The 26695-nt window shown below is 35.0% G+C and overlaps 3 protein-coding genes across 7 annotated transcripts; 2 read left to right on the top strand and 1 right to left on the bottom strand.

Moving 5' to 3' along the window:
* The first annotated feature begins 6986 nt into the window (after positions 1-6986).
* Positions 6987-12905, top strand: LOC130968967 (uncharacterized). 5 transcript variants are annotated; one of them, XR_009081757.1, is made up of 14 exons: positions 6987-7224; positions 7387-7476; positions 7653-7775; positions 8144-8311; positions 8421-8507; positions 8645-8757; positions 9288-9335; positions 9422-9481; positions 9717-10460; positions 10702-10863; positions 10966-11109; positions 11212-11409; positions 11488-12377; positions 12636-12905. XR_009081757.1 is itself a non-coding variant. In XM_057894499.1 (13 exons), exons 1-13 carry the CDS (start codon positions 7204-7206, stop codon positions 12128-12130), a joined length of 2601 nt encoding a protein of 866 aa, XP_057750482.1. In that variant the 5' UTR covers positions 6987-7203; the 3' UTR covers positions 12131-12905. The 5 variants fall into 5 exon arrangements, 1 of the variants encoding a protein (XP_057750482.1); XR_009081759.1 differs by having other exon boundaries at positions 11221-11409; XR_009081758.1 differs by having other exon boundaries at positions 9425-9481.
* Positions 12906-14542: 1637 nt separating this feature from the next.
* LOC130968968 (protein PLASTID TRANSCRIPTIONALLY ACTIVE 16, chloroplastic) lies at positions 14543-17360 on the top strand. Its single transcript, XM_057894500.1, has 5 exons — positions 14543-15239; positions 15574-16029; positions 16162-16230; positions 16386-16444; positions 16546-17360. Exons 1-5 carry the CDS (start codon positions 14787-14789, stop codon positions 17075-17077), a joined length of 1569 nt encoding a protein of 522 aa, XP_057750483.1. The 5' UTR covers positions 14543-14786; the 3' UTR covers positions 17078-17360.
* Positions 17361-18660: 1300 nt separating this feature from the next.
* LOC130965209 (transcriptional regulator TAC1-like) lies at positions 18661-19308 on the bottom strand. Its single transcript, XM_057889938.1, has one exon. The coding sequence runs from the start codon at positions 19281-19283 to the stop codon at positions 18708-18710; it is 576 nt and encodes a 191-aa protein (XP_057745921.1). The 5' UTR covers positions 19284-19308; the 3' UTR covers positions 18661-18707.
* Between the last annotated feature and the right edge of the window lie 7387 nt (positions 19309-26695).

Below are 26695 nucleotides of genomic sequence, written 5' to 3' on the forward strand. Positions count from 1 at the left end.
TCTGATGAGCAGTTTTTATCAGATGGTGATGAAAACAATGATCAAGATGGGACACTGGTAGGGGATAATCCGCATAATCCGATAGATTTGTCTAGTGGAAGCAGTTTATTATCGGAGGTCAACGAACAAAGTAACACGGCAAACGAATTGTCTAATCCTAGGTAATGCTAGATGTAACTTTTTTTCCTTCTGTTTTGGATTTTAATATCATGGCATAGCTTACTATTTTTTTAGTGTAGTGACTAACATATTTAAATTATCTTGAGTTAGATGCGCTCCAGAGGTTTATTATGAAAAGATAATTACGGCTTCGGATCTGGGTCAATCTAGATTGGTAACTTCATATCAAAAGAGTGATTTCTTTTATTTTTTTCTTGCAAGCTTATTGGATGTTCTTCCTAAATCTGTTATTCATTTTGTATGAAAATATTATGTTTATGTTAACTATGAATTATTTGTTGCAGTATTTGGCTTCAAAACTTGCTGCGTATCTTAAACTATCTGGAGATTGTTCGATTTGGACGATCACCAGTCCAGATTCCAATGTAGAGAAGAATGTGTTCTTTTTTCACTTACTGAAAAGTGGAGGAAGAGGTGCAGAGTGAAAATTTGGGGTCGGGTAGAATGAATGTTGTAGAGTATACAATTTAAAGGAGGGTGATATCATTACCTTGAAACTCAGCTCGATAGCTAACCGCCAGATAGAGTTATCGATTCAGCGACGTTAGGCCTCCTATGTATAACTCTATTTGATGGATATTTTGAATTATATGTTAAGTTGTCTTGGACATATTTTGTTTTTTGTTTAATGAACAAATTTATATATATTGTATATATTTTGTTTTGCTATCAATAGGTATCTTGACGTTATGTGTTTTTAAGATAATCTGTAATAGTAAATTACATTTCTGTTGGACTTCTTTTTTCTGTTTTTTTAGTGGCTAACAATTGTTTAAATATTTTATTATCTTTTATTATCTTAGAAAACATGTTATACCATTTATTGATATATTAAATAATTGTTGTATTCTATTTTTTTATTTTAGTATAGTGATAATTTTGTAATTATCTAAATTTAATACAACATATCTATTTTTATAGAATACATTTTAGTTATATTCTTAGTATTTTTCTTTTAAAAAGGTTTAAATTTCGTTATAAGTGTAGATGAAACTTTTCGTTATAAGCAATTTTGCATAAAGTGCAATAGAAAATATATAATACGTTGGATCAAAATAATTAAAAGTAATAGATAGAAAGGTGAATATATATATATATATATATATATATATATATATATATATATATATATATATATGTATCGTTACATTTAGAAGATAGAGGATGATGATGCCAAAAAAGATTAGGATAGATGATAAATATTTTAATTGTATTCTACAAATATGTTGCTAAAAAGAAATGTGTCTGGCAAATATTTGAATTTAAGCATTTTCTATTATTGTGAGGTTATGGATAATCTATAAGTATTCTAATAAATTTTTGGACAATTTACCTATATAAAATAAATGTGAGAAACCTTTACCTGATTACAATAATTGGAAATTAGTTACGTGCATATCTTGTTTCAATTTTTATATAATCCGTGGGAGCTAACTACAGTTTCAGATTACACATAAACCGTGCCTGGCAGCAAAGGTTTACATGCAAAGATAGTTGAACGTAAACCGTGGGAGGCAGCCACGGTTTACTCTTGGAGAATGCAACACATAAACCGTGAGTGACAGCCACGGTTTATGAAGAAGATGGTGTGTGCATAAAACCTTGGAAGTAGCCACGGTTTATGCATGAGCAACTATAAATATAGAAGCCGTTGTTGGTGAGGGTGGATTACATTTGAGCATTCAAAATTTTGTGAAGTTGGGTGGCTAAAAGAGAATCTGGAGAGCTTTGTGGTTTAGGGGGTTGGTTTGAGGTTTTGAACCAGTTGAGTGGTGGACCGATGGAAGACGAAACTCGCATGTACCGGTTAAATGGCGTTGCACACGTGGTTGGATATATTGACCAAGAGGTTAATTAAACAACTTTATTATTATTATTCTTATTATTATTATTATTATTATTAATGCTAGTATTGTTATTATTATTATTATTATTATTATTATTAGTAATGTGACTTGTTAGTATTATTGTTATTATTATTATCGTTATTGTTATTATGGTTATTATTATTATTGTTATTATTGCGAGTTGTTAGTGTTATTATTGTTGTTGTTGTTACTTTTGTGATTTCTGTTGGTATTGTTACTTTGTTATTTTTGTTATTGTTGTCGTTATTAGAACTATTGTCATCATTAGATTACATAGAAAACCAATATTGGTGTATAATAATTTTTTAAAAGTATATAGATGTTATTAGTATTGGTCGTATGTTGAGGATTTTCTTATCCATATTTTTGCAGCCTACTAGGGTTATTAGCGGTGTCAGGAGACAACAGAATATGCCTTTACACGACTGGATTATACCGTATCTGGAGATCGCGGGCTTGTATCACTTGGCTAGGTTGAACAGTCAATGGTTCTGGGTTGATGAGCTTCTACATAGCGCATTCATTGAGAGGTGGCGTCCTGAGACCCACACCTTTCATATGCCCTTTTGGGAGTGTACTATCACCTTGCAAGACGTGGCCTATCAGCTGGGTTTGCTGATCGATGGGGGGCCGTGAGTGGGTGCCTGACTGACTTTGAGAATCTGATGGAAAACGGAAGACCGGCATGGGTGTAGTTCCGCGAGTTGTTTGGGGAGTTACTTTCGCAGAATAAAGTCAAGCAGATGACAGTGTGCTACACATGGTTCCATGAGCGGTTTCGGGTTCTCCCAGCAGATGCTACTGACGAGACTGTGCGTATATACGCGCGTGCCTATATTCTGATGTTATTATCGTCTCAGCTGTTTGCGGATAAGAACGCAAACCGGGTCCACTTTCGATGGTTGCCTTATTGGCATCGTTGGACGACTTGGGTATCTATAGCTAAGGCTCGGCGGCACTGGCCTGGTTGTATAGATGTCTTTGTCGTAGGACAAACAGAAACGTTGTTAACTTGGCGGGGCCACTTCAGCTTCTACAGTCTTGGATTTTCTGGAGGTTTCCGAGTTTAAGGCCTAGTGGTTTCAATATATTCGGGTTTCTGCTTACATCCAGGTACAGATATATTATTTTAGGTCCATAACTTGTTCAATTACATGTGTTGTTACCCGTTATGACATGCTTTGAATGAAACTTGTAGGTGGGATGAGTATCTACCAAGAAACGATGCAGTGGATCAAAGAGTGGTGGATGCACGCCTTTGTCTGGATAGATTGCGTGTCCATGATGTGAGTCGTTTAGTTATTGCTCTTACAAGTAGTTCTTTCTGTATAGAGTTATGCTTTTACCTAATGTTACATTCTCCGATACAGTTCGTGTGGGAGCCTTATTCCTCTCCCGAGGTGACTGTTGTTCATCCGGAGATACTAGTTGATGAGCATCGTAGGCTATGGACGGCGGTTACTAGCCTGATTTATTTTACCGAAATTGAGTGGCACCAGGTGGATAGGGTGATGCCGCAGTTCGGTGGGTTCAGCATCTTCCTCAGTTGACTCTGAACATAGATTGGCTCCATGCGAAAGATGGAATGGGTGGAGACCGATGGTTCCTCATATATTATCAGGAGTGGCATCAGCATTGGGAGGACCGGCTTGATACAGTCATACCGGTCGACCGAGTCACTGACCCCGGTCCATCAGCTGAGTACTTGGACTGGTGGTGCTGTGTGGCTCACAGATTCCTATCCCCTGATGTTGCATTTTAGGATCCCAGGCCGATTGTGTTGACGGAGGAGGCTCGTTGCTTGTTGCAACACCTTTATCGTAATTGCAGCATTCGCCCTAACCAACGGAAAAATCCTCGCACAGATAACGTGGTAATCAAGCTGACGGTGATCACTGGAAATAGAGGTGGCCAAGCAAGTGTGGGGACCGTTGTACCTCCTAACCTCCCAAGTGCTCTTTCGTGCACGGAGCGATATTCGAATCAACCAACTACAACCCTTGCCGAACTCCTTGCATTTTCCATAATACTTCAGATGATCTGATTCCAACACTTGGTACTCAAAATCTCGACGGATGCTATAATTCTTCACACTCAGAACAGCTTCATCTTTATTCTGGAACGATTGCCCAATCTGAAATTCTATAGAAGAACCTTCAATTGTTGCACCTCCGTCCGCCTGTTGACCCAGAGCCTCCAAGTTTAGAGTGGAGAAGTGTGGAGGGTACTGCTGTGTGCCAGAACTTGATGGTGCGTGTTGTGCATGTGGATTAGCACTTGTATCATCATCACTGTCCCAATGATATCTACAGGCTCCTGGTCAGAGTCATCGTCCCGCATTGCATTCTCTACTCGATCAGGTTTCCCGAAGCCTTGAACTTCATGAACTATGCCACCACCTGTATCCCCCTCAAATGCCTGCTGCCAGACCCCAGGATTCTCCAACAGTACAGAACCATCTGCCTCCGTTCGTTCTAAATCAGCCGCGAAGGAAGGGGATGCAACCTGCGGAACAGATGGCCGGGCCGCAGGCATTGAACTAGACGCACCGCTCGCGGCAGTTGAGCTATGAACTAGAGCTTATGCCCCAGAATTATCAATGTCAACCTCCAATTTCGCGAACAACTCGTGTATTCTGACATCCAGAAAATTCCTAACACAATGAAACAGAATCCTGATATCTTCATCAGCCGCTAGCACAAACATATCATACTTAACACTGGTCGAGACTACTGCGATGGAAATCTTGTAGAATAACTTATTCACCAACTTGCTCCCAAATACCCCAAACTTCCGCAAGATGCTGTTCTTGACATCTGACAAAGTGCTTGATGAACTAATGAATACACTCAATGATTCTCTGTCAGTGAACTTCACACCATATTTTTTGCTTCTTTTGATTTTCTCAAAGTAATGCATTAAGACAAGAAAACTCTCTTCCTCACTTGACATTGTGATAATGATCTCTTCACCAGCTTGAATCTCACTCACATATATATAGAATTTCTCTCCTCATAAACCGTGAGAGCTAACAATGGTTTATGCCCATTCGAAACCCTTCATAAACCGTTGTTGCTAGCCCGTTTTATGCACATTTGTCTTCATAAACCGTGGCTGCTTCCAACAGTTTTCATCTCGCATTCACCAAGGGTAAACCGTGGCTGCCTACCACGGTTTACATTGAGCTCTTCTTGCATGTAAACTTTTGCTGTCAGGCACGATTTATGTGTAATCTGAAAACCGTGGTTAGTTTCCAGAGATTATATAAAAATTGAAACAATACATGCACGTAACTATTTTCCAATTGTTATAATCAAGTAAATGTTTCTCAGCTTTATTTTATATAAGTCAATTGCCCTAAATTTTTATTGAGCTAATTATGGGTAAATAAATAAATTTGAGAAAAATAATTTAAGTTATCCTATCTAAAAATTAACTTATAATTAAAGATAAAAAATAGTTAAATGTTAAATTTAAATTATTAATATAAAAGATAATAAATAAAGAGTTAAAATATATTTAATTAATAAAGAGTATAATATTTTTTATTTAGTAAAAAAACTTTAATGATGATAGTTTTTATCTAAGTATTTATTATTTAATTTTTTTATTAAATAAACTATTATTTATATCTATAAATATTTATAATGATAATAAATCTATATTAAAAAAATAAAACTAATATTATATTGATAAAAGATAGATTTCAACTGATAAAATTGTTCAGACCAACAAAAATTACTTAAAATTTTTAAATTATTCTTTATAACCCAACCTAATCTCAAACTTTGATCCTATCTTACCCGTCAGTCTCTATCCCTTCACTACCACCACCCTATTTGAGGATTAGTTAGAGTTTGAGGTCGGGTAAGTTAGTTTAGTTTTTTTTTTGGTGACTAGTAAGTTAGTTTGGTTTAATTTAAAAAGGATAATTTAAAAATTTTAAATATATTTTAGAATTTAGATAATTTTATTATTTAGAATTTATCTTGCATAATTAGAACGTTAATTTTATTTTGTAAAAGAGACATTGGTGTACAAATTATAGTTTATTTTTGTTTTAAAAGAAAAAAATAAATTTTATTATAATAAATTGTATTATATTTATATTTATTAAAAAGAAATTGAAATAATATTTAATTTGGTTTTTAAATTTATAAGTGAACTTTAATTTAATTCTTAAAATTTTAATTGCTTTTATTTTTTTTTGGTTGTCCACGGTATCCTCCAACTCGATAGGTCAAGGACTAATCCGTCGCGCGGATCTAAGCTCCATTTAAGGGTCTGGCCAATGGGTTGCTGCATACACAAAGCGAGATTCAAACTCCCGATACTTGTTTAGCCGGAGGAATGAGTTGACCACTCGACCAACCAAGTTGGTTTAATTGCTTCTATTTAATTTTTAAATTTTGTCATGTAACTCACATTAGTCATTAGTGCAATTTTTGGTACATAAACATTAATGGAGGACAGATATAAACAACTAGATATTATGCTAGAATATGTAAAATAACGTCATTTTGATTTTAGTGATCAAATAACTTCAAAATGATGAAGTATTATTTGTTCTAAAAAAAGTTTTCAATAAACAGTTAACACCACTTAAAATATTTTTAAATTATTTAAATATCAAAATTAAAATAATATTATTTTATAAAATCTAACATGACATTTAATTATCTACATTAACATTTATACATCAAAAATTATTTTATAAATTAATATAAATTATGGTCACAAAATTTAAAAAATTAAATAAAAATAATTAAAATTTTAGAAACTAAAATTATCAAATGCAAGTTCACACTAGATCGAATATTATCTCCAAATAAGTTCAAACAAGGTAACAGCAAAAAAATATCGGTTGTCTGATTCACTCAAGGGTAAAATCGTAAAACTAATTACGCGAAGGGATAGTTTGTAAAAATGGCACATCGTGTTAAACTAAAATTAGGGCATTTTGCTTCTTCGAGTAGCTTCTGAACCCTCTAAGCTCAGCTTCGCACTCCGCAGAGGGGAACAAGGAGAAGAAGGAGCAGCTGCTTCGCCGCACGACCCCACTCTTCGATTAATCTCCGTCGTTAAACTTTTATTCTCACGCTCAATCTCAACCACACACACTCTCTGCGTTCCGAATCGAGGTCGATTTCACAAGATGTCGGGCGGTTTCTTTCGGGTAAATTTTGCTCATATCTTACCCTTGATTCGGGTTAAGTAATCTTAACAGTTCTCAGATCTCGTGTGCTTTGGATTTCATAATAACCTCTGTAATATTAACTAATTACGGATTGATGCGCGTTACTTAGTTAAATGTAATTGTTGAAATTTGTGTGTATAGGGCACATCTGCGGATCAGGACACTCGGTTTTCGAATAAACAATTGAAGCTGCTGAAGTCGCAAAAGTTTGCCCCCGAATTGGAGCACCTGGTTCGTTTTATATTTTTAAATTTTTTTTTTCAATTTTCTGTTTCTAGGGAAATGTTTGTGGGTTTGGGATGACAAGGATTAGTGTGTGTGTGTGTGTGTGTGTGTGTGAAATTGGTGAGATTAGTTGGTTTTAGTTTGTTTTGAATTCAGTTTTGGAAAAACAATGGTTTGTATAGGTGGACATGACAAAGGTGAACATGGAGGTGATGAAGCCTTGGATCACCAGAAGGGTGACTGAGCTTCTCGGGTTCGAAGATGAAGTGCTTATTAACTTTATACACAGTCTGCTTGATGCGAAGGTAACTGATCTATTAAGTTTTAGTTGTTCTTTTTGTTCCGCTGAATCTTATTATTGTCATTGTTGTAGTGTTCCTCAGTTTTCCGCTTCACAAGTTTTATTGGCTATATGGTGTTCTTGGAGTCTAAAATTTTCTATTTGTCATTCGCTGAATCTTCACATCTTTGATAATTTTATTTTCATGTGCATTGGTTGAAATCGGGATTGCATTTCTGTATATAATGTCATTTTGCTTTTAGCATTTGATCGTGCAACCTTGTCCCCACTTAAGAATGAAATATCTTTAATGTGTACACACTAATGACACCACCTAGTACTCCCTCCCCTCCTCTCTTTTGGGTTGGTCACATTCTATTTCTTGTGACACAGGAAGTGAATGGGAAGGAAATCCAGATACAACTTACTGGGTTTATGGAAAAAAACACTGGAAAGTTCATGAAAGAGCTTTGGACGCTTCTTCTCAGTGCACAGAAAAATGCCAGTGGTGTTCCTCAGCAGTTCTTGGATGCCAAAGAAGAAGAACTCCGGAAGAAGAAGGTACTTTTGAGTCCTGATATACCATTACTGAACTTTCATGACGAATTCCTCTATCACTTTTGTTGGGGTGTTTCTGATGTAAGTTGCTTCCTGTGGGTTGTTACTTTAGGTTGAAAATGATAAAATAACTAGTGAAATTCAGAGGAAAAGAGAGAAAGAAGATAGAGAGTTCATGGAAGTGAGGCTGAAAAAACTGGTAATACTACCTTTTCCGTGCTGGAGTTACGTTTTGTAAAGTTGAGACTTTTGTTTTAACTTTATTCATGTTTTCATGGCGTTCAGCTAGCTTCTGCAATTATTTGGGTTCATGTCCTTTACCTCAAACTACTGTAGGACGGTGGATTTGATGCGAAGGATAATGATACTGCTTTGGACTCAACCACAGGGCACTATGTTCAGGATGGAAAAGAAAGTGACAAGAGGAATGGTGTTAGAGGAAGGAGCAGGTTAAATGGGACAACTCCTTGCTTATTTTTCTTTTAAATATATTGCATCAAATTTCACAGTATAAACTAGGATTTTCAATTTTATAGAGGCTGTATTTGTGCATTCCTGAAGTTGCAAAGTGACACATTGTGAAAGTGGCTTGGCGTTGTTCTAGTTGACAACCTAGAATTCTATCCCTAGTATGCATCACAGTAAAATAGGCATAATTCAAGCCTGACTTACAGAAGTTCCCTAATCTATATACTATTGTACCAAAGCTTTGAATTTACCATGAAAACCTTCAATCTCCTGTAAATTAAAATCAATTATAAGACTGGAAGAAAAGTTTAAACAATTTCTATTTATGAATCATTCAAAATACATATTATTTCTTGATATTTGATGTGTTATGTGTGGTAGGAGTGCATTTTTTATCCGGTGAGACCATAAGCATTTATTTTGAACTTCCCTTTGGGTTTAAGCTTCATTATTTGAATATTACATTGATCTTTGGATGGAAAGATTAAATTATTTGCCTGCTTTGTTGCAGGGTTTCTAGGTCCCCGCGCTCACCTGCTGTTTCTGTTTCGCCTAATCGGTAACACATTTAGAAATAAACACTGTTTTAATAGACTTCCCATGTTTATTTTGATGGTTGAAATATTTGCTGTTTGCTATCTTCAGCAGAGGCTCGCCTTCAAGGTCAATGAGTAAATCATTTTCAAATTCACGAAGCTATTCGGGGTATGCTTTTTGTATTGATAGCTTAGTATGCCTTTTACTTTATTTATTATATATAGCTTATGTGCTTGTACACTATATATTGGTTTGTTGCCGTATATTAGTATAATTTGATGTGGTGTAATTATTTGTTTCATTTCTTATCCCTTATATGCTCTTCCCTTATTCAGTGTTATCATGCACATTTAACTTTCCTTTAGTTTTGATGTTTTGGGGTTAATGAGTTTGTGTTATTTAGTGGTAGACATAGATCGAGGAGTATATCCAGGTCTCCAGAAGCTAGAAGACGCTCCCCATCTTCTGATAGGATTCGCCGTTCTCCACGACGACGATCCATTTCTCCTCGGAGGTATTCACCTAGGCGATCCCCTTACCGGAGGCCTCCATATTCAAGGAGAAGATCTAGATCCCGCTCAACTTATAGATCTCCTTCTCCTCTACGACGTAGAATGCATTCCCCCTACCGTCGTAGTTCACCCTCTTACCGTCGACGCAGATCACCTTCTCCTGTGAAAAGACGCAGATCGCCTTCTCCAATGCGTCGACGTAGATCTCCTTCACCAATCCGTCGACGTAGATCACCTTCTCCAGTGCGTCGACGCAGATCACCCTCTCCTGTAAGGCGACAAAGGTCACCCTCTCCACTGCGACGTCGATCTCCCATCACGCGGTATAGATCTCCACCTGTGTGCCGAATGCCTCCAACCCATCTACGGTCTAGATCAGGATCTCCCATGCAATCCACTTCTCCCACACGTCGAAGGGACGGGAGTCAAAGTCCACAACGCAGATCTCCATCTCCTCTGCGGCGTAGATCACCTGGTTTTGTTAAGAGAAGATCACCAAGTCCTTCTCCGAGGAGGTCTCCTCCAAATGAATGGAGTTCTCAGTCCCCAGCACGGCATGTATCTACATCTCCAGTAAAGAGAACTTCGTCAAGACGTCAAAGAAGTCCTGTGCAGCCTTCTAGGGGGAGAGTCAGGTATTTAACGATTGTTACTCAGCAGATTGCTTTAATAATGTTGCATAACTTTTAAAATGAAACATTTCCAATAGAGTTATTTGCACAATTTTGAAGTAGGTCTAGAGTTTACTGCCAGAAATGTTATAGTGGCACTACACCAACCCCAGCTTTGATCTGCAAAAATTGTGCAGAATGTTATTCTTTTAATGGGTTTGTTCTTCCAAGGAAATTTATAAATTTGTGGGGATACCTGTTGCAGAACACCGGAAGAATTGTCACCTGTGGCGCATCAACACCCAAAAGATAAGGATCATAAAGCTTCACGCACTAAATCGCCGGACTCAGTTTCGTCAGGTGAGAAGTCTCCACCACGATCAGTGTCTCCACAACCAAGGAGGAGGAATAGCAGTGAAGACAGGAGGTAGTATTTTTTGAATAAAATCTTATTTGTTGCTCTTACTTACAGATCATTTTCTCTAACTTGGTTTGTTTGCACATTTATTTGGTTATTGAAAATGTTTAGTCCACCGAAGAGCCCGGTGAGGCAAAGTAGAGACAAGTTGACCCATGAAAGAAGCTTGAGTCCTCCAAAGAGACCAAGAACCCAGAAACCTCGCCATGATAGCCCAGAGACAAGCGAAGATGCAGAAGGAACATACCATTCTAGGTTTGAATATTAATTGCATAACTTTATACTTGATTGTGCTTCATTTTGGAGTATGTTACTCTGATAAATTTGTTGAATTGTCTGATTTCTTCTCTCTGGTAGAGACAACAGAGATCCTAATTCAAAGTCATCCGGAAAGAGAACAAAATATTTATCCCCAGTTAGTAAGCGGAAAAACTCACCTGCAAAGTTTCATGATGAGGAAGATTTCTCTCCCGAAATGGCAGCTGGTCGCGTTTCTTCTGGGTCTCGTCACTATGATAACACTGATGGGAGTAGGAAAGGGCGAGAGATTAAAGGGTAATAGTTTGGTATACTGCAGTTATTCTAAATTTCTGTGCATGGCATACATTTTTGATAATGCAACCTCTCTTGCAGTGATATTTCTTCTGGAAAAGGTGATGAATCTTATGTGCGACCTAAATCGCCAAGGAATAAAGAAAGTTATTCCAGTGAGAAGCCTCATGAATCTTATGCTGTAGATACTAAGAAGTCTGATGACAAGGATCATTCTCTTTCAAACTATGCAAAAAATAGTGATAGGCGCTACAAATCAGAAGCAACTCGAGATTTAGTTGGAAAAGTTGATCGTGTCAATCATAGTGCTTCCTATGATTCTGTTTCTGAGGAAAGTGACAAACATAGAAGGGAAGGGAAGGAAAAGAGAAAACATAGAAAGTCAGAGAAAAAAGTTGTGTCATCAGATGAAGATTATAGTTCTGATTCTGAAATGGAGGACAGGAAAGATGCTAAGAGGAGGAAAAAGGAGGAGAAGAAGCTGCGGAAGGAGGAGAAACGTCGAAGACGGGAAGAGAAAAGACGCCGGAGGGAAGAACGGCGGGCAGAGAAGCTGAAAATGAAGGGTAAAACTGACTATAGTTCAGACGATGAGGAAGCTGAACGAATGGATCATCGTCGTAGTGATAATGACGAGATGTTGTCTGAACAAAAGAAGCTTGAGATTGAGTTGCGGAATAAGGCTCTTGAATCTCTCAAAGCAAAGAAGGGCATGAATAACTGAATACATCACTTGAGTTTTGATTTTATTACTTAAAAAAACTTCTTGAGAAATATCTTGTTATTTTTTAGCAGCTTAAAGATTAAGGAACTTGGATTTAGAAATGCGTATGCTTTTTTTCCTCTCTTTTTTTGTTGGTAAATGTTTGATGTAGTCTATCTTTAATGCTGGCAGCTGAAATGGATAAATGACGATTTCTGAGCAAATCTGTTGAGTGCAACTCTGTGCAGACATTGCCCTGTATTTACTGGTAATGTTTGTCTCCCCTTAGTTGGGAATCTCACGTTTTTTGGGTGGTGTGCATTTGGGTGCCTTATCTCCTATTTTTTTAAGATGCTGTTTTGTTCTGTAGTAGTTCCTCATTTATTTTCTTCACAACAGTTCCCTAGGGATCTGATGTGGTTCTTTTTCTTGACTATTTCATATTTAGACTAGATTAATCCTGAAGGTCTTATATGAATGTTATTGATGAGGTCGATACTAAATTAGCTTTCTGGTCAATTGGTAGATGAAATTTATGTCAGCTCTAGATGACCTGGTGACCAGACAATATGCAGACCTATATTTTGAACTTAAATACAGGTGAAGTTCTCATTCTTTTGCAGACTTTACAGGTTCTAGATGATATTAACAAGTAATCCGTTGTATCTAACATAGCCCAGGCTGTAGTAAATATTATTTTTCAAAGCCCTGTATCTATTGTTGGGAGCTATTCTAGACTCCTTTCTGGAATTCTCCATGATGTCATTCAACGGATCCATCTGATGATTGAGATTGATACAGCTCCATGACTTTATATGTATACTGTAATACATGTACTTAATTTTATATATATGTCTGTGTGTGTGTGCTGATTCTTGCCAACTTACATTAATATCGATAGGTGTTTGTGTTAAGGCTGTGTCCAAGTGAAGGTTTCTTCATTTCTTTTTTTTTTTTTTTTTTTGGCAATGCCAATGCGGCAAGTGTTTGTTTGAAATTGTGCTGTTGGTTAAGTTGGTCTCGGGGCGACTTGTTGCATTCCTAGTGCTTTGAATAACTTGGATGTTATTTGGTGGCTGCATTTGGATTCCCTACGAGTGTTAAGGCTTTTAGTAGAATTATGCCTTTTTCCTTATTTGTATGTGTTCATGATCTGTGATAAAGAGTTAGAAGGAAGGTAAGAGGGACCAAGGGTGTGACGCGATATGATTTTTGCTTGCACACTTTCAGTTGTGCTAACATTTAGCATGGCGTGTTTGGACCGCACATTTTAATCCGGAACAAGGGATGACGGAATTCCTTCTCCCCGTTTGTGTATATACCATTATCTAGTTTAACAGTTAAGAAATTCAGAATTGTGTTCGGAGAGTAAATGAATGTTTTTATTATCCGTCATTCATTTTATTCCATTCAAAAAATGAGTCAGTTTGATGTTAGTTTTTATTTTGTTCATTTTTAAAATTTAAATTAAAAAGTGGTTTTATAATAATATCAATATAAAGCACAATTAATGAATCAGAACACTATTTTATTTTTGGAGTATATCATTTTATTGGTACTTGTAAAGATTGAACAATTTGGTTTCTCAAGCTAGATAAACAGGTAAAAATTTAACTTTTTTGGTTGGCTTTTTTTTTTTTCCCTTTAAATCCAGGATAGGCTGTTTATGCATCTTTTGAATGTGACTTCTCTTTGAATCATGTGTTAATGCGAGATATTTTTATATCAAGTTTCTTTTCTTATCTATGATACTTTGTATGTTATTTGGAACTAAACATAACCTTAAATACTATATAATTAGTGGTAGAATTATGGCATTTAGAATATTCTTTGTTTGTTGACGTTTAGTTTTATTTTAACTTTATGAATGAAAACTACATTAATTTTTTTTGTTTAACGCATTAATCTTTTCTTATCTATAATACGTTCAGTTTTAACTTTAGAATATTCTTTTATTTATTTCATTATTTTGCGTGCATGGGAAGTGCTAATTCAAGTAAGCGCCAGTTTTATCTTGTGGAAATCTAATGCCTAAGTTTCTCTTATATATTCTAAATGTTGAGCTAATATTATGAATTTTGGTTCTTATAAATACTTTGGAATATTAATTTAATGCTAAAAATATTGGAAATTTTGTTTTCTATTATTACGGATGTTTCCAAATTTTCTTCCGATATCTAGAAATATCCTTTATCAACACTTTATCTAAGTTCCAAAAACAAAACCAACTATATATATTGAAGAAGCAAATTAGTTACATTTAAAAGGATTAAAATATTTTTTCTTTGAATGGAAAAAAATTCTTTTATAAACAAATTAATGAATTATATATGGCCTATGGCCTAGGCTCATTTAAGAACTCAGCACAAGCTATGGAAGAAATGTAGTAAGCAGAGTGCAGTCACGTCGTTTTTATTGATCTTTGGAAATTGGAATGCTTGGTGTTGGACTGTTGGAGATATGTGGAACTGGATAAAATGTGACCACGTGGCTGCACCCCATTCGCTCCTCTTCCATCCAGATAATGATTCTCATAACAACCAAACAAAATTAATCCCTGAAATCCTAAAGCATACACACTATGTTCTCTTCTCCTCATGAGAAACTGCTACACTTATTCAAAATCCAATTTGAACAAGAAGAAGGGTGAGGAGTAGTAGAGTAGGGTCCTTAATCCATGGCTCCAACTCTTACTTCCAATTCATCTCTCTTACCTCACTCATCAACAAGGTTCACCCTCCCCAGGAACCAAAGGCTCAGAGTCTTAGCTAAGAGTAACAACAATGGTCCATTCCCATCACTCAGGCTTGGTAAACCCAAGGATAATGATGATAATGATGGTGAAGAAGCTTCATCTAACTCCAATCCCTTCCGTTTCAACTTCGGCAAGTTACCTGATGTGACGTCATTGATCCCTGTTGTAAACAACCCTTCCTCTTCCTCTTCACCTGGTTTGTCATTTGGCAACCCAAGAAGGAAGGACCCTTCCACTGTGTTTGTTGCCGGTGCTACCGGCCAGGCCGGTATTCGCATTTCTCAGACACTTCTCAGAGAAGGTTTCAGCGTCAGAGCTGGTGTTCCCGAACTTGGTGCTGCTCAAGAACTTGCTCGTCTTGCTGCTCAATACAAGGTCAGCTTCTTATTCGTTCCACACTTGACAATATAAACTAAGAATACACATCATCTAGTTCATCAGCTATATCTTTTCCTCTTTCTTTTTATTTTACTTTATTAGGTTTTATATATTTAAGCATGATTGGATTTGGAGTTGGTTGCAATAAGATGAAGTTAAGTGTTCTATATTATTCCACCAAGCCACGTGTACACAAAAATTGAAAATGAGTTACATGGCTGACATGTATAAATACATGATATATAGCATTTTGGATATTGTTTTGGGGTATTGGATGGAATTGATTAGTTTTAGCTCATGTGATCTCACACTCCATTGCTGATTACTGCAGATCATATCAAAAGAAGAGGCAAAGCGTCTCAATGCTGTGCAATCAAGCTTTGATGATGCAGACTCCATAGCCAAAGCAATAGGCAATGCCAGCAAAGTTGTTGTCACCATTGGGCCAACAGAGAATGGTCCAACGGCAGAGGTCTCCACAGCTGACGCCTTGCAAGTAGTTCAGGCTGCTCAGCTCGCCGGCGTAGGCCACGTGGCTGTTATCTACGATGATAACAACGCCACCACCACCTCAACCTACAATGTCCTTGATGGCATCACCTCATTCTTCAACAATATATTCTCCAAGAATCAACCATTGAGCATACAAGAGTTTTTGCAGAAAGTTATTGAGACTGATGTCAAGTATACCTTCATCAAGACCAGTTTAACCGATGATTTCTCACCGGAGGGCTCTTATAATGTCGTTGTGTTAGGCGAAGGGAGCGCCAGTGCGAGCGACTATAAAGTAATGTAATGTATGCGATAGTATCTAAATGGAATTTTGTCTTCTCAATCCTCCTTTTACATTCTTAATTTTTCATATTTGTAGGCAATTGTTTATAAGAAAGTGATGGTTTATCTTTAATGTTTATTATAGGTTGCAAAGTCCAAGATAGCATCCTTAGTTGCTGATGTCTTCTCCAACACAGAGGTGGCAGAAAACAAGGTATCATCAGTTTTACATTACAACTGTTATGGTTGATTTCTCTGTTTGAGACAACTAGCATGCCTGTGCCTTAAAGTATTTGAAAAGCTAAAAAAGTTGAACGTTCTGTTTGTTAATTTACTTTCTTCATCGTTTTGTTTTAAAATCTTGAACAGGTTGTGCAAGTGTATACAAGTCCAGAAGCCCCCTTGAAGCGTGTAGATGAATTGTTTAGGTAAATAAGTAGCATGTATCTAGTTGTTCTGTTCTCTTATCTGTATACAACAACAAGATCTATATGTGTTGTTCTATCTGATTTTCTGAATTTCTTTCCAGCACTATTCCTGAGGATGGAAGAAGGAAAGCCTATGCTGAAGTGCTCGAGAAAGCGAAAGCAGAAGAGGAGGCAAGATTGGCTGCTGAAAAGGCCCAAGAAGCTGCAGAAGCAACAAAGAAGCTGGAAGAAGAGGTGAAAAAGCTTTCGCAGCAAGAAGCCCGTGCTGCGAGTCTAGCTCAAGAAGCTCAAGATAAGGCAGTGGCTGCCGGGGCCTCAGTGGAAGGCCTCTTCAGCAAGGCCAAAGATTTCGGAGCAGGGCTTTCCTGGCAAAAGTTTAGCTCACAGATCTCGGCCTCAATTCAAAACGCCGGTGAGGACGAGGAACCAAATATTAAACTAGCCACCGTTCGGGGACAGGCCAAGGCTCGGAGCCTTACGCCTAACAAAGCAGTTGTTAAGCAAACAAGTACTCGAAACATCACCACTAAACCGAAGGAGGAAAAGCCAAAGCAAGCAGAGAAACCCACAGAGGTGAGGAAGGTATTTGGTGGCCTATTCAAGCAAGAAACTATCTATGTCGACGATGATTAGAGGAAAAGTTGAACATGCTTTTGTGCAGCTCTAAATCTGTTGTATGAGTATGCGATGTTAATGCAGATTATTTGGTTGGGGATGTGTATGGTTTTGTAAAGTTCTATATTTTCATGCAAGATAATTTTGTGGTTGTAATTGGTTAATTAAGGACCCTGTAACAATATTATTAGAGGGGGCAAAATGTAAGATCAGATTTAACTTCTCAAATTTCTCACTTTGTTTTACATAAACTGCCATGAACTAATAATATTTGAGAGACATGTTTTCAGTTTGGTGAAAATAGCATCATGCTTCAGATACCATTTTTCCATGTAAAAAATAAAAATGTGCATGAATTATTCCCTTTGATTTTCTTATTAAGGGCGACAAACTATGTATGCTTCATTCCTTCCTTGAATTAATATCTATTCTGCATTTTTATATGTTTATATACTTTTTGGCCTAATTGACCTTATTCGAGTATAGATATTGAACATGGATAATCTGATTTGAATCAAAATGATTTACACTTTGTTTTCTCAATAAATTTGGCTCAAACCATGAAATTAAATGAAAAGGAAAACAATATAATAAGGTACGAGAATAAAAACCAGACCTATATAAAACAATTTAAATATAAGATACATAAATTAAATAAAAGCCAACACTCTATCCAAAATGATAATAAAATGAGTGCCTACACTTAAATAAAGTGTTGATTTCTCTATCATTAAGGAAATCCACTAACTTGTTAATCCTTCCATCTTTCTTCTTATCAATTGCCCAGGATGAGCGTTATAGATTACAACGAAGAGATAACACATAGGAGTATAAGAATAAAGAGGAAAATTTAGAACTGGGTATAAGTTGTTGATAAAAGTTGGCAACGTTAATTATGGAAGTACCTAAAGAGACCTATACAATGTTCTTGTCTTAAAATTGAATTAAAACTAATATTTAATTTAATGTAGTTGCATTGTTTGAATCCCATGTATTTCAAACACGCAACTTAAGTAGATTTACCTAGTTATTGCCGATGGTACTCAATGATATATATATATTAGTGAAAGCTAAAGTAATAATTTCACATAACACATCATCATTTTGTGAACTATAATGGATATAAAATATCTCAGGCAGATTAATTATCATCAGTATATAGTATACCGTAACATATATATATGCATACATCGTATTACTTCCGAATATTACATACATCATATGCATGCATTTTAATTTGTAAAGCCTAACCGTGTATATAATTTTGAACAGGCAAAACAAAACATATAATAACTCTGAGAAAATTAAGTATATCTTCTGTCGTAATTACAATAAATATTAATAGGATTTGATATATATACATATATATAAAGAATCAGAATTATTATATTGAAGTAGCAGATTTCGTTCGATCATCATCTTACAACATTAAACTCATATATCCTTTAGAGTTTACAACAAACAATAACAATTATAATTGAGCTAAAATGACTATTGTGAGGGTAAGAAAATAAAAAAGAAAATGAATTATTCTTTGAACCAAGAAAAGTGAAAAAGGGTTCTTGGAAAACAAACAAACAAATCAATATAATCACCATGTGTGTATATATGTATTATTATTGTTATATATAGAACAATATTATTAAATTCAAAAGAATTTTCTAGTACCCGTTATTGTAGCTGATGATGAATTAGATCCTTGTGGAGGCTCAAGCCCTAATCTTAGTTCAAGGTCTAATTCTGAAGATGATGAGGGACCTTGTTGACCAGAAATTTGATCCACTTCTTGCTGTTGAAGATGATGAGGTGATGATGATGATTCTGAAAAGAGTGGTAACTGCCTCATCATCACAACATTATTATTATTGGTTTCATCGTCCATAACTGGTTGATGAGGCACATTCAAAAGCTCTTTATTATTATCATTGTTACTACCAAGATTCCCCTCCAATAAAAATTGTTGATGATGAGTAGTTTGATTTGAAGAAGAAGAAAACTGTTGCTGCTCTTTGATCTTTGCTTTGTCCTTCCTATGAAGGTTCATGTGACCTCCAAGTGCTTGTGCATTAGAGAAGCCTCTCTTGCAGAAGTTGCATTCATATGACCTTGTTGGATTCACATTATTCACTGCTTGCACTTCATTCCCATAGTCACTGCTACTACTCACAACAACCTTTTCTGCTCTTCTTCTATGATCTTGTTCATCATCTGATTGCTTCTCCATTTCATCAATTACTTTCAACTTTATTTCAAACTATATATATATATATATATATATATATATATATATATATATATATATATGTATGTATAGAGATAGTACTAGTCAACTATATATATAAATATAAATACAAGGGATGCTTTTAATTAAGCTACTTCACCTTCTATATATACATGATAATTAATTTTGTTAATTATAGTTAAAAATGAGACAAAGTTCACCATTAAAAATGAATTTTTAAGGAACGATTGCTATACAGCTTGAGTTGTATGAAAGGACAAAATAGACAAACTTGGTCACTGAATTCGGAACAGCTTGTCTTGTTGCAATTTGGCGTGTAGCTTTTTACCTACGTTGGCTTCTACATTGTTTCTTAAAACACATAACGTTACAATCAAACAGCTATGTTTTCTTTTAATAATATATTAAGTTTAATTTCCGGTAATTAGTTTCATACAAGCAGATGTTCCTCTGAGGGGTTGCTTAGTAATTAAGTTGTTATGGTACATCCACTTGTTTAATTTGGATTCATTTAATAAATTCATTAAATAATGGAAAAGTATAGAGTACCAACATATTATCTGCGAACTTCTGCCAACTCTTATTTATATTTGTGTTTTATGGAAGTGTGTTCGTAGATGTGTCTAGTAATTAATATATTTTAAATACATATATAAAGAGACACATCCAAAAAATATATTTATAAAGACACTTTTATTAAACACAGTTATAAAAAAGACATTTTTATTAGACACATCCACGAACACACTTCTATGAAACACAATTATAAATAAGAGTTGGCAGAAGTTTGACAGATATGTTGTTGGTAACGTAGCGGAACCGTTAAATAATTGCTCAAGTTCTATTTACAAAACCAACTTACTACTAATAAAATATTAGGGCCAAGCGGCGATTGCTTAATATATCCGATGAATCAATCTTTTATTATTATTATTATTATATTATAATATATATTGTTAAAAATGAATTGCTATCTTATATATATAACATAGCATATGCTGCTGATGAACTGGTCATAATAGGAATCACGCAACCGCTTACAACATGATCTCGTTAAGATTGTTGTATTTAATTAGTTTTCAAAAACTAATAATTATAATCGTCCCAAATTTTAAAACAATGAGTATTGATAAGTTCGCTGCGATTCATGCATGTATACTCTTTTTGTATCGATTCGTCCAGTTAATTAATTGAAAGAGAAATTTATATTATATTATATTATATTATGGTCTGTGGATTTTTTAATTATTATTGGATAATGTAAGTTTAATAAGTAGTTAATTCAGTCAAAGTAGTCTTAACACGTTTGTGGGTTTAGCCGTCTCGAATATTATTGAATTTGAATCTGACTTAGTAGTTTGTGGCAAATGATGTTGTATGTTTAAAATGGAAACAAGAGCAACATAGGGTACTACTGTGCAGGCTGGTAGATGAGAAGAAGACTATATCTTTGCATAGTTTGTGTCAACATGCTACAATATAATTAATTAATTATTTAGTACAACATACAAATACAAATTAATTAATTCTTAAACATTCTACTAAACGTCTTCCACGTGGAAACTAATTAACTATGGACTAAAGCCCTCACTAGGCTAAGTTGGACATATCGAGAATTCATACAATGTCGATGCAAAATGGGGCTTCAATTCTCCTTCCAACCTTCAATAAGTGAATAAACAATAATATACTATTATTGTTACAGTATGCATGCATGCATTTATCGTAAAGTAAGGTTATGGTATATATATATATATATATATATATATATATATATATATATATATATACGGCCAACATCAGTGCTTCTGGTCAAGGACATAATATGTGTGTGTGAAAATAATTTTGCATTATTTTTTAATTTTTACGCATATCTCTTTTGTATTTTTTTATGGTATAAAATATTTTTTTGTTTTTTACGAATAAATTTTAATATCAAAAATAAAAATTACAATAAAAATATATAAAAAATAGTGTAAAATTACTATTATACTTGATAGAGAAAGGATAGAGGAATAATGTTTTTTTTGAATAATTTAAATAATAAATTAAAAAAAGAAAGTTAATTTTAATTTTAAAATTTAAATTTTAAATTAATTAAGTTTATTTATATTTAGTAGACCTAAAATGTAGTCTATTATTTATATTGTTTATAATTTTTATTGTCTACCTAGCGAGATTGTGATAGCTATCACATATCTTTAAGAAATATGAGATTTGAGATTTGTGATATATATTATTTAGATAAAACTTATTAAAACTATGTGAATGTTAAGATTTATATTTGATTTCATTATTGGCCACATACAAAAAAATAGATTTTTTTTTATTTCCATCTTAAAATTAAGCGTTTAACTTGGTAATATCATTATAGAAAATGATACTTGAGATTAGAATAAGTATAGAAAATTAATTTTTAATTAGTTAATATTAATTAATTTTTTATTATAAAATTATATTTTAAATTTTTTGAGGATTTAGAGTTAACTAATTTACTATTTATAATTGATAATTTATTATTTATAATTTAAAATTTAGAATTTAAATTTAAGTTTTAGAATTTAAAATTAAAAAAAATTACTAGTATTGATTGAAAAAAAATTAAAGGTCTAAACTCTAGTTAAACTCTTGATATTATTATACCAATCTTGTATTGGTTTTAAATATTGTATGTTAAGGTAAAAATCTATAAACAGTTGCTATGAAAATTGATAGTTAAAAATGATTAGATAATAATTTAATTAAATATATTAAATTATTACAACTTAATATGAATGTCTATTGTATATTAAATTCATTCGTTAATATTATTAGAAAAAGTTATAGGAAAATAATGAGTTTAGTGAACAATACAGTTATGTATATAATAACCTCTCTTTTTTATTTATGATTTTCATAGAAATATTAGGGTGTAGTATGTTTTTATCATATTGGACTAATTTTAAAGTTTATTATTTACATGGTTTACTAAAGTAATTGTCTACCTAACAAAATTGAAATAATAGTATATTAAAAATGTAATTTATGATATCCATTATCTATAAATAATACATTTTTTAACTTTATAAAAAGCAGAAAAGCTCTGTATACAAGCCATTAGGGCTTGTATATTTTACAAGTTCATTAAGCAATAAAACAAAAAAGTGCGCTGCTCCATATACGTTGTATACACGCGCTATATAAGATCCCGCGTATATCTAACTACCAAATTTAAAAGATTTGTTTCCTTCTTTGTTTTCGTTATTTTGAGATTTAGTTGTTCTTCTTCTCGCGCGTCTTCCCTCCTTCTTCTCCATCGTTCTTTTCCTCTCCTTTTCTCACTGGTATGTTCTTCGTTTACGTTACTTTCCTCTCTCTGTGCAACTCGAGCTTCGTTTTTTATTTTGATTTGTTGTTTTCTGAAATCAAAGTTTGATCTCGTTTTGAAGATAATGGATCATTCAACCTCGGATTGTCAGCTGAATCCAGGCGAGGTGGATTATGAATTTGAATCTAACGAAGTTCCCGAGGTTTGATTTACATAGGATTAGTATGAATTTTCTTGCAGTAATTTGTATAGCATTGTGTAGTTGAAAAATTGCTGAACATTAACTGTGAAACTAACACGTTAACATGAATCTGTCGATTCAATGTATTAGTTGTGATTAATTATCTGGAATTTATAGCAGACGCTCGGGTGTAGATCAGGTCTTTTTTGGGTGTATTTTTGCTAGAAGTGTAGGTGTATTTACACTTTACTGGTTTTTTGTTATTTTAATTGAGTTGTTGTTGTTCAGGTGTATTATATCAGACATGATTGGGTGTATTTTTGCTAGAAGTGTGGGTGTATTTACACTTTACTGGTTTTTTGTTATTTTAATTGAGTTGTTGTTCAGGTGTATTATATTAGACATGATTGGGTGTATTTTTTCTAGAAGTATGGGTGTATTTACACTTTACTGGTTTTTTGTTATTTTAATTGAGTTGTTGTTGTTCAGGTGTATTATATCAGACATGATTAGGTGTGTTTTTAGTTTTTGACATGGTGTATTCTGCAGCCTGTGTATTTACAGTTTATGGCTTTTATTGTCATTTTAGTTGAGTTGTTGCGGTTCGGGTGTATCATATTAGACATAATTGGGTGTATTTGAATCATATCTATGGGTGTATTCATAGTTTTTGACATGGTGTATTGTGCAGCCTCTCTCGGTTGTTGATGACGAGCTTGTTCCAAAGGTTGGAATGACCTTTACCACCCTTGAAGATGCTGGAAAATTTTACAGAAACTACGCCAAGGCTGCAGGTTTCTCTACAAGAGTTCGGTGCACAAATAGGAAGGGAAACGAGATTAAGAATCAACTGATTACATGTAGCAGAGAGGAAAAATGGAAATCTAAAATATCTCCGACCGAGAAGACCAATCCGACAGCCGGTCTAAACTGTCCTGCAAGAATTTATATACACACATTGAAGGATGTCGGTGCTTGGATCATTTCAAAGGTTGTGCTGGATCATTCACACCCCTACTGTCCAAGTAAAGCAGAGATGCTCAAACAGCATAGGAAACTAAGCATGTCCATTCGTCGTACAATAGAGAATAACGAGGAGGCCGGTATCAGACCAAGCAAAACCTACCAATCATTTGTTGCGGCTGCCGGGGGTCACCGCGAGTTAAAATTTATCGAAAAGAACGTGAGGAATTACATTACTAGGGAAGTGCGGAATGTTTCCGAACAAGAAGATGCAAAGGAATTCGGAAAATATTTGTTAAGGATGAAAGAGAAGAATCCGAATTTCTTTTTTGAGCTCGAACTCGAGGAGGATCAATTGATTAAGCTGGCTTTTTGGGCCGATGCAAGAAGCAGAGCTGCCTTTGAGTATTTTGGAGATGTCATTTCATTCGACACCACCTACAATACAAACAGGTAACAAACTGCCCCTGTTTATGATGCTAAATTAATGTATTTTTATGAATCCGCAGCAGAGGTGTATATTGGCTGTTTCTTTGGGTGTATATGAAGCTTTTGTTGGGGTGTACCTAATGAGTTTGCATACTGCACTATGGTAATTTGTTTCAGGTATAATTTGGTCTGTGGTTCTTTTGTCGGGGTGAATCACCACGGTCAGTCAACACTTCTCGGATGCTCTTTGATGAAGAACGAAGAAATTGAATCATTCAAATGGTTATTTCAATGCTGGCTTCGTTGCATGGGAGGAAACGCTCCGAAAGGGTTTCTCACCGATCAGTACGCATCAATGAAAAGGGCTTTAGAGGCCTGTATGCCAACAACAATTCACCGTTGGTGTATTTGGCACATCATGAAGAAGATTCCAAGCAAATTAAACGGGTACAAGGGACATGCCGATATGGAACAAGAAATGAGCCAAGTTGTTTGGAACTCTCATAGCAAAGACTCATTCGATAGGAATTGGAATGATTGTCTGCTGAATTTTGGTCTTGCGGACAACAAGTGGCTTTCAGGTAATGTTTGTTTAAAATCTGCAGCAGAGGTGTAAATTGCATGTGTTTATCGGGTGTATTCACAGTCTGTGTTTGGGTGTATTCCGCAGATCTGTATGAAGACCGTCATATATGGGTTCCTATCTATCTGGATCACCACTTTTGGGCAGGGATGAGAAGCACAAAAAGGAGCCAGAGTATGCATTCATTTTTTAACAAGTTTATCACCCGAAACAGCTCGCTTATTCAGTTCGTCAAACAATACGATAATTGCCTCGGAAGCAGGGAGCAAGCAGAGAGAGAATCAGATGCTGTAGATTTTCATACGGTCATACCGTGTGCAACCAAATCCTCCATTAAAGCTTAGTTTCAAGATGCGTACACTCATGCAAAGTTTAGGGAAGTCCAAGCGCAATTCAAAGGAAAGGCGAATTGCATCACCAGATTAAAGAATTCCGCTCTAGGCTATTCAGTATACGAAGTCGGAGAACAAGTTTCCAGCTCAATATTCAACAAGTTCATGGTTACTTACGATTCAGTTGCAGCCGAGGTAAAATGCCAATGCTTATTATTCGAGTCGAGAGGGATACTGTGCTATGACGCACTAAGCGTGTTAAGCTTCGAACAAGTAAGCCAAGTGTCACCTAGATATATACTAGAACGATGGAGTAAGAAGGTAAAGAGGCGACACACACACATCAAGAGCAGCCATGACGAGCCACTGATGGAGCCAAGAAGCAAGAGGTTCGACCAATTGATTTTTTGTTCGCAAAATATTTGCAAATTTGCATCCGAATTGGAGGAGCTGACTGCAATTATGCACCGTGCGTACGATAACGTCATGGCCGAGATGGAATCATTAAAAGCCAAAAGGAAGGAGACATCTTCTTTATCCCACGAAGACGCCAACTTGGAATCCGTTAACGAGCTTCAAAGCCCGCCAAGGATTCGAACAAGAGGACGTCCAAAAAATAGGCTAGGTTCAAAGTTGGACAAACAGATTGCAAATGCCACAAAGAAGAAGAAAACGAAAGTTTTAAGCGAGGTAAAAGTAATGTTCTTTAAATTTGTGGCGATTGAGTTTATTTTTCTCGTTAATAGTTTAGCTAATGTGTGAGTGTTATATTCAGATAAACCTGTTTGATGCTGCATCAGCGGTGCATTCAAATTCCACCAAATATCAAGGACACGTTATGAATAATCAGTTTAGGATACTAGCAGCAGGGGATAACTCTTTGGGTGTATAGTTTTATAGAATATGGGTGTAAAAGCACTGTTCTTTTGGGTGTATTTTTGTTAATTCACAATTTACATATAGATACATATATAGATACATATAGAACAAAAGCTGTAAAAATTCGCAGGTTATGGGTGTATATTTGATTTAATGTTTTTCTTCATATTTTAGTACTTGTAATTCATACATTTTGAATACAGCACAGACAGCTTGGGTGTATATTTTATGCAATCTTGGGTGTATTATTAGACTTGCGTTGGGTGTAACAGTTTATAATTTGCGTTTATATATGCCTTGATTTTTTCCTTCATATTTTACCACTTGTAATACAGCTTTTGAATACAGCCCAGACAGTTTAATAGCACAGATAATTTAACTATAAAAAAAATATACATGGAATAGAAGTTGTTGATAAATGGCAAATATTTACAGCATTTGTTCAATTTACAAACTACCCAACAGTTGGATTACGCAGTTTCTATATCAGCAGAATTTATCTGACAAAACGGACTCAATAATACAGAGGATGGCTTCGACAGCTTTATAGCATTACTCTCTCTAATTGCCTGATCTCTTTCTTTATTCATCTCACTCAATAGTATCCGTGAAGCATACTCCACTCTATAGTGGTCCACCTCCTCCTACAATTAAAAAGTATATTCTGTTTAAACAGCAATATTAATTCAGTAAAGTAGCACAGAGTTATATAGTTCTAAA

This window comes from Arachis stenosperma, chromosome 3 (assembly GCF_014773155.1).
Source record: "Arachis stenosperma cultivar V10309 chromosome 3, arast.V10309.gnm1.PFL2, whole genome shotgun sequence".
Taxonomy (NCBI): Eukaryota; Viridiplantae; Streptophyta; class Magnoliopsida; order Fabales; family Fabaceae; genus Arachis; species Arachis stenosperma.

Excerpts from the sequence above, each read along its gene's own strand:
- LOC130968967 (XM_057894499.1), top strand. The coding sequence starts at position 7,204 with ATGTCGGGCGGTTTCTTTCGG. Across the intron at positions 8,508-8,644 it reads AAGTGAGGCTGAAAAAACTG|GACGGTGGATTTGATGCGAA; the intron begins GTAATACTACCT and ends AAACTACTGTAG. Across the intron at positions 10,461-10,701 it reads CCTTCTAGGGGGAGAGTCAG|AACACCGGAAGAATTGTCAC; the intron begins GTATTTAACGAT and ends TACCTGTTGCAG.
- LOC130968968 (XM_057894500.1), top strand. The coding sequence starts at position 14,787 with ATGGCTCCAACTCTTACTTCCAATTCATCTCTCTTACCTCACTCATCA. Across the intron at positions 16,030-16,161 it reads CCAGTGCGAGCGACTATAAA|GTTGCAAAGTCCAAGATAGC; the intron begins GTAATGTAATGT and ends TGTTTATTATAG. Across the intron at positions 16,231-16,385 it reads CAGAGGTGGCAGAAAACAAG|GTTGTGCAAGTGTATACAAG; the intron begins GTATCATCAGTT and ends AATCTTGAACAG.
- LOC130965209 (XM_057889938.1), bottom strand. The coding sequence starts at position 19,283 with ATGGAGAAGCAATCAGATGATGAACAAGATCATAGAAGAAGAGCAGAA.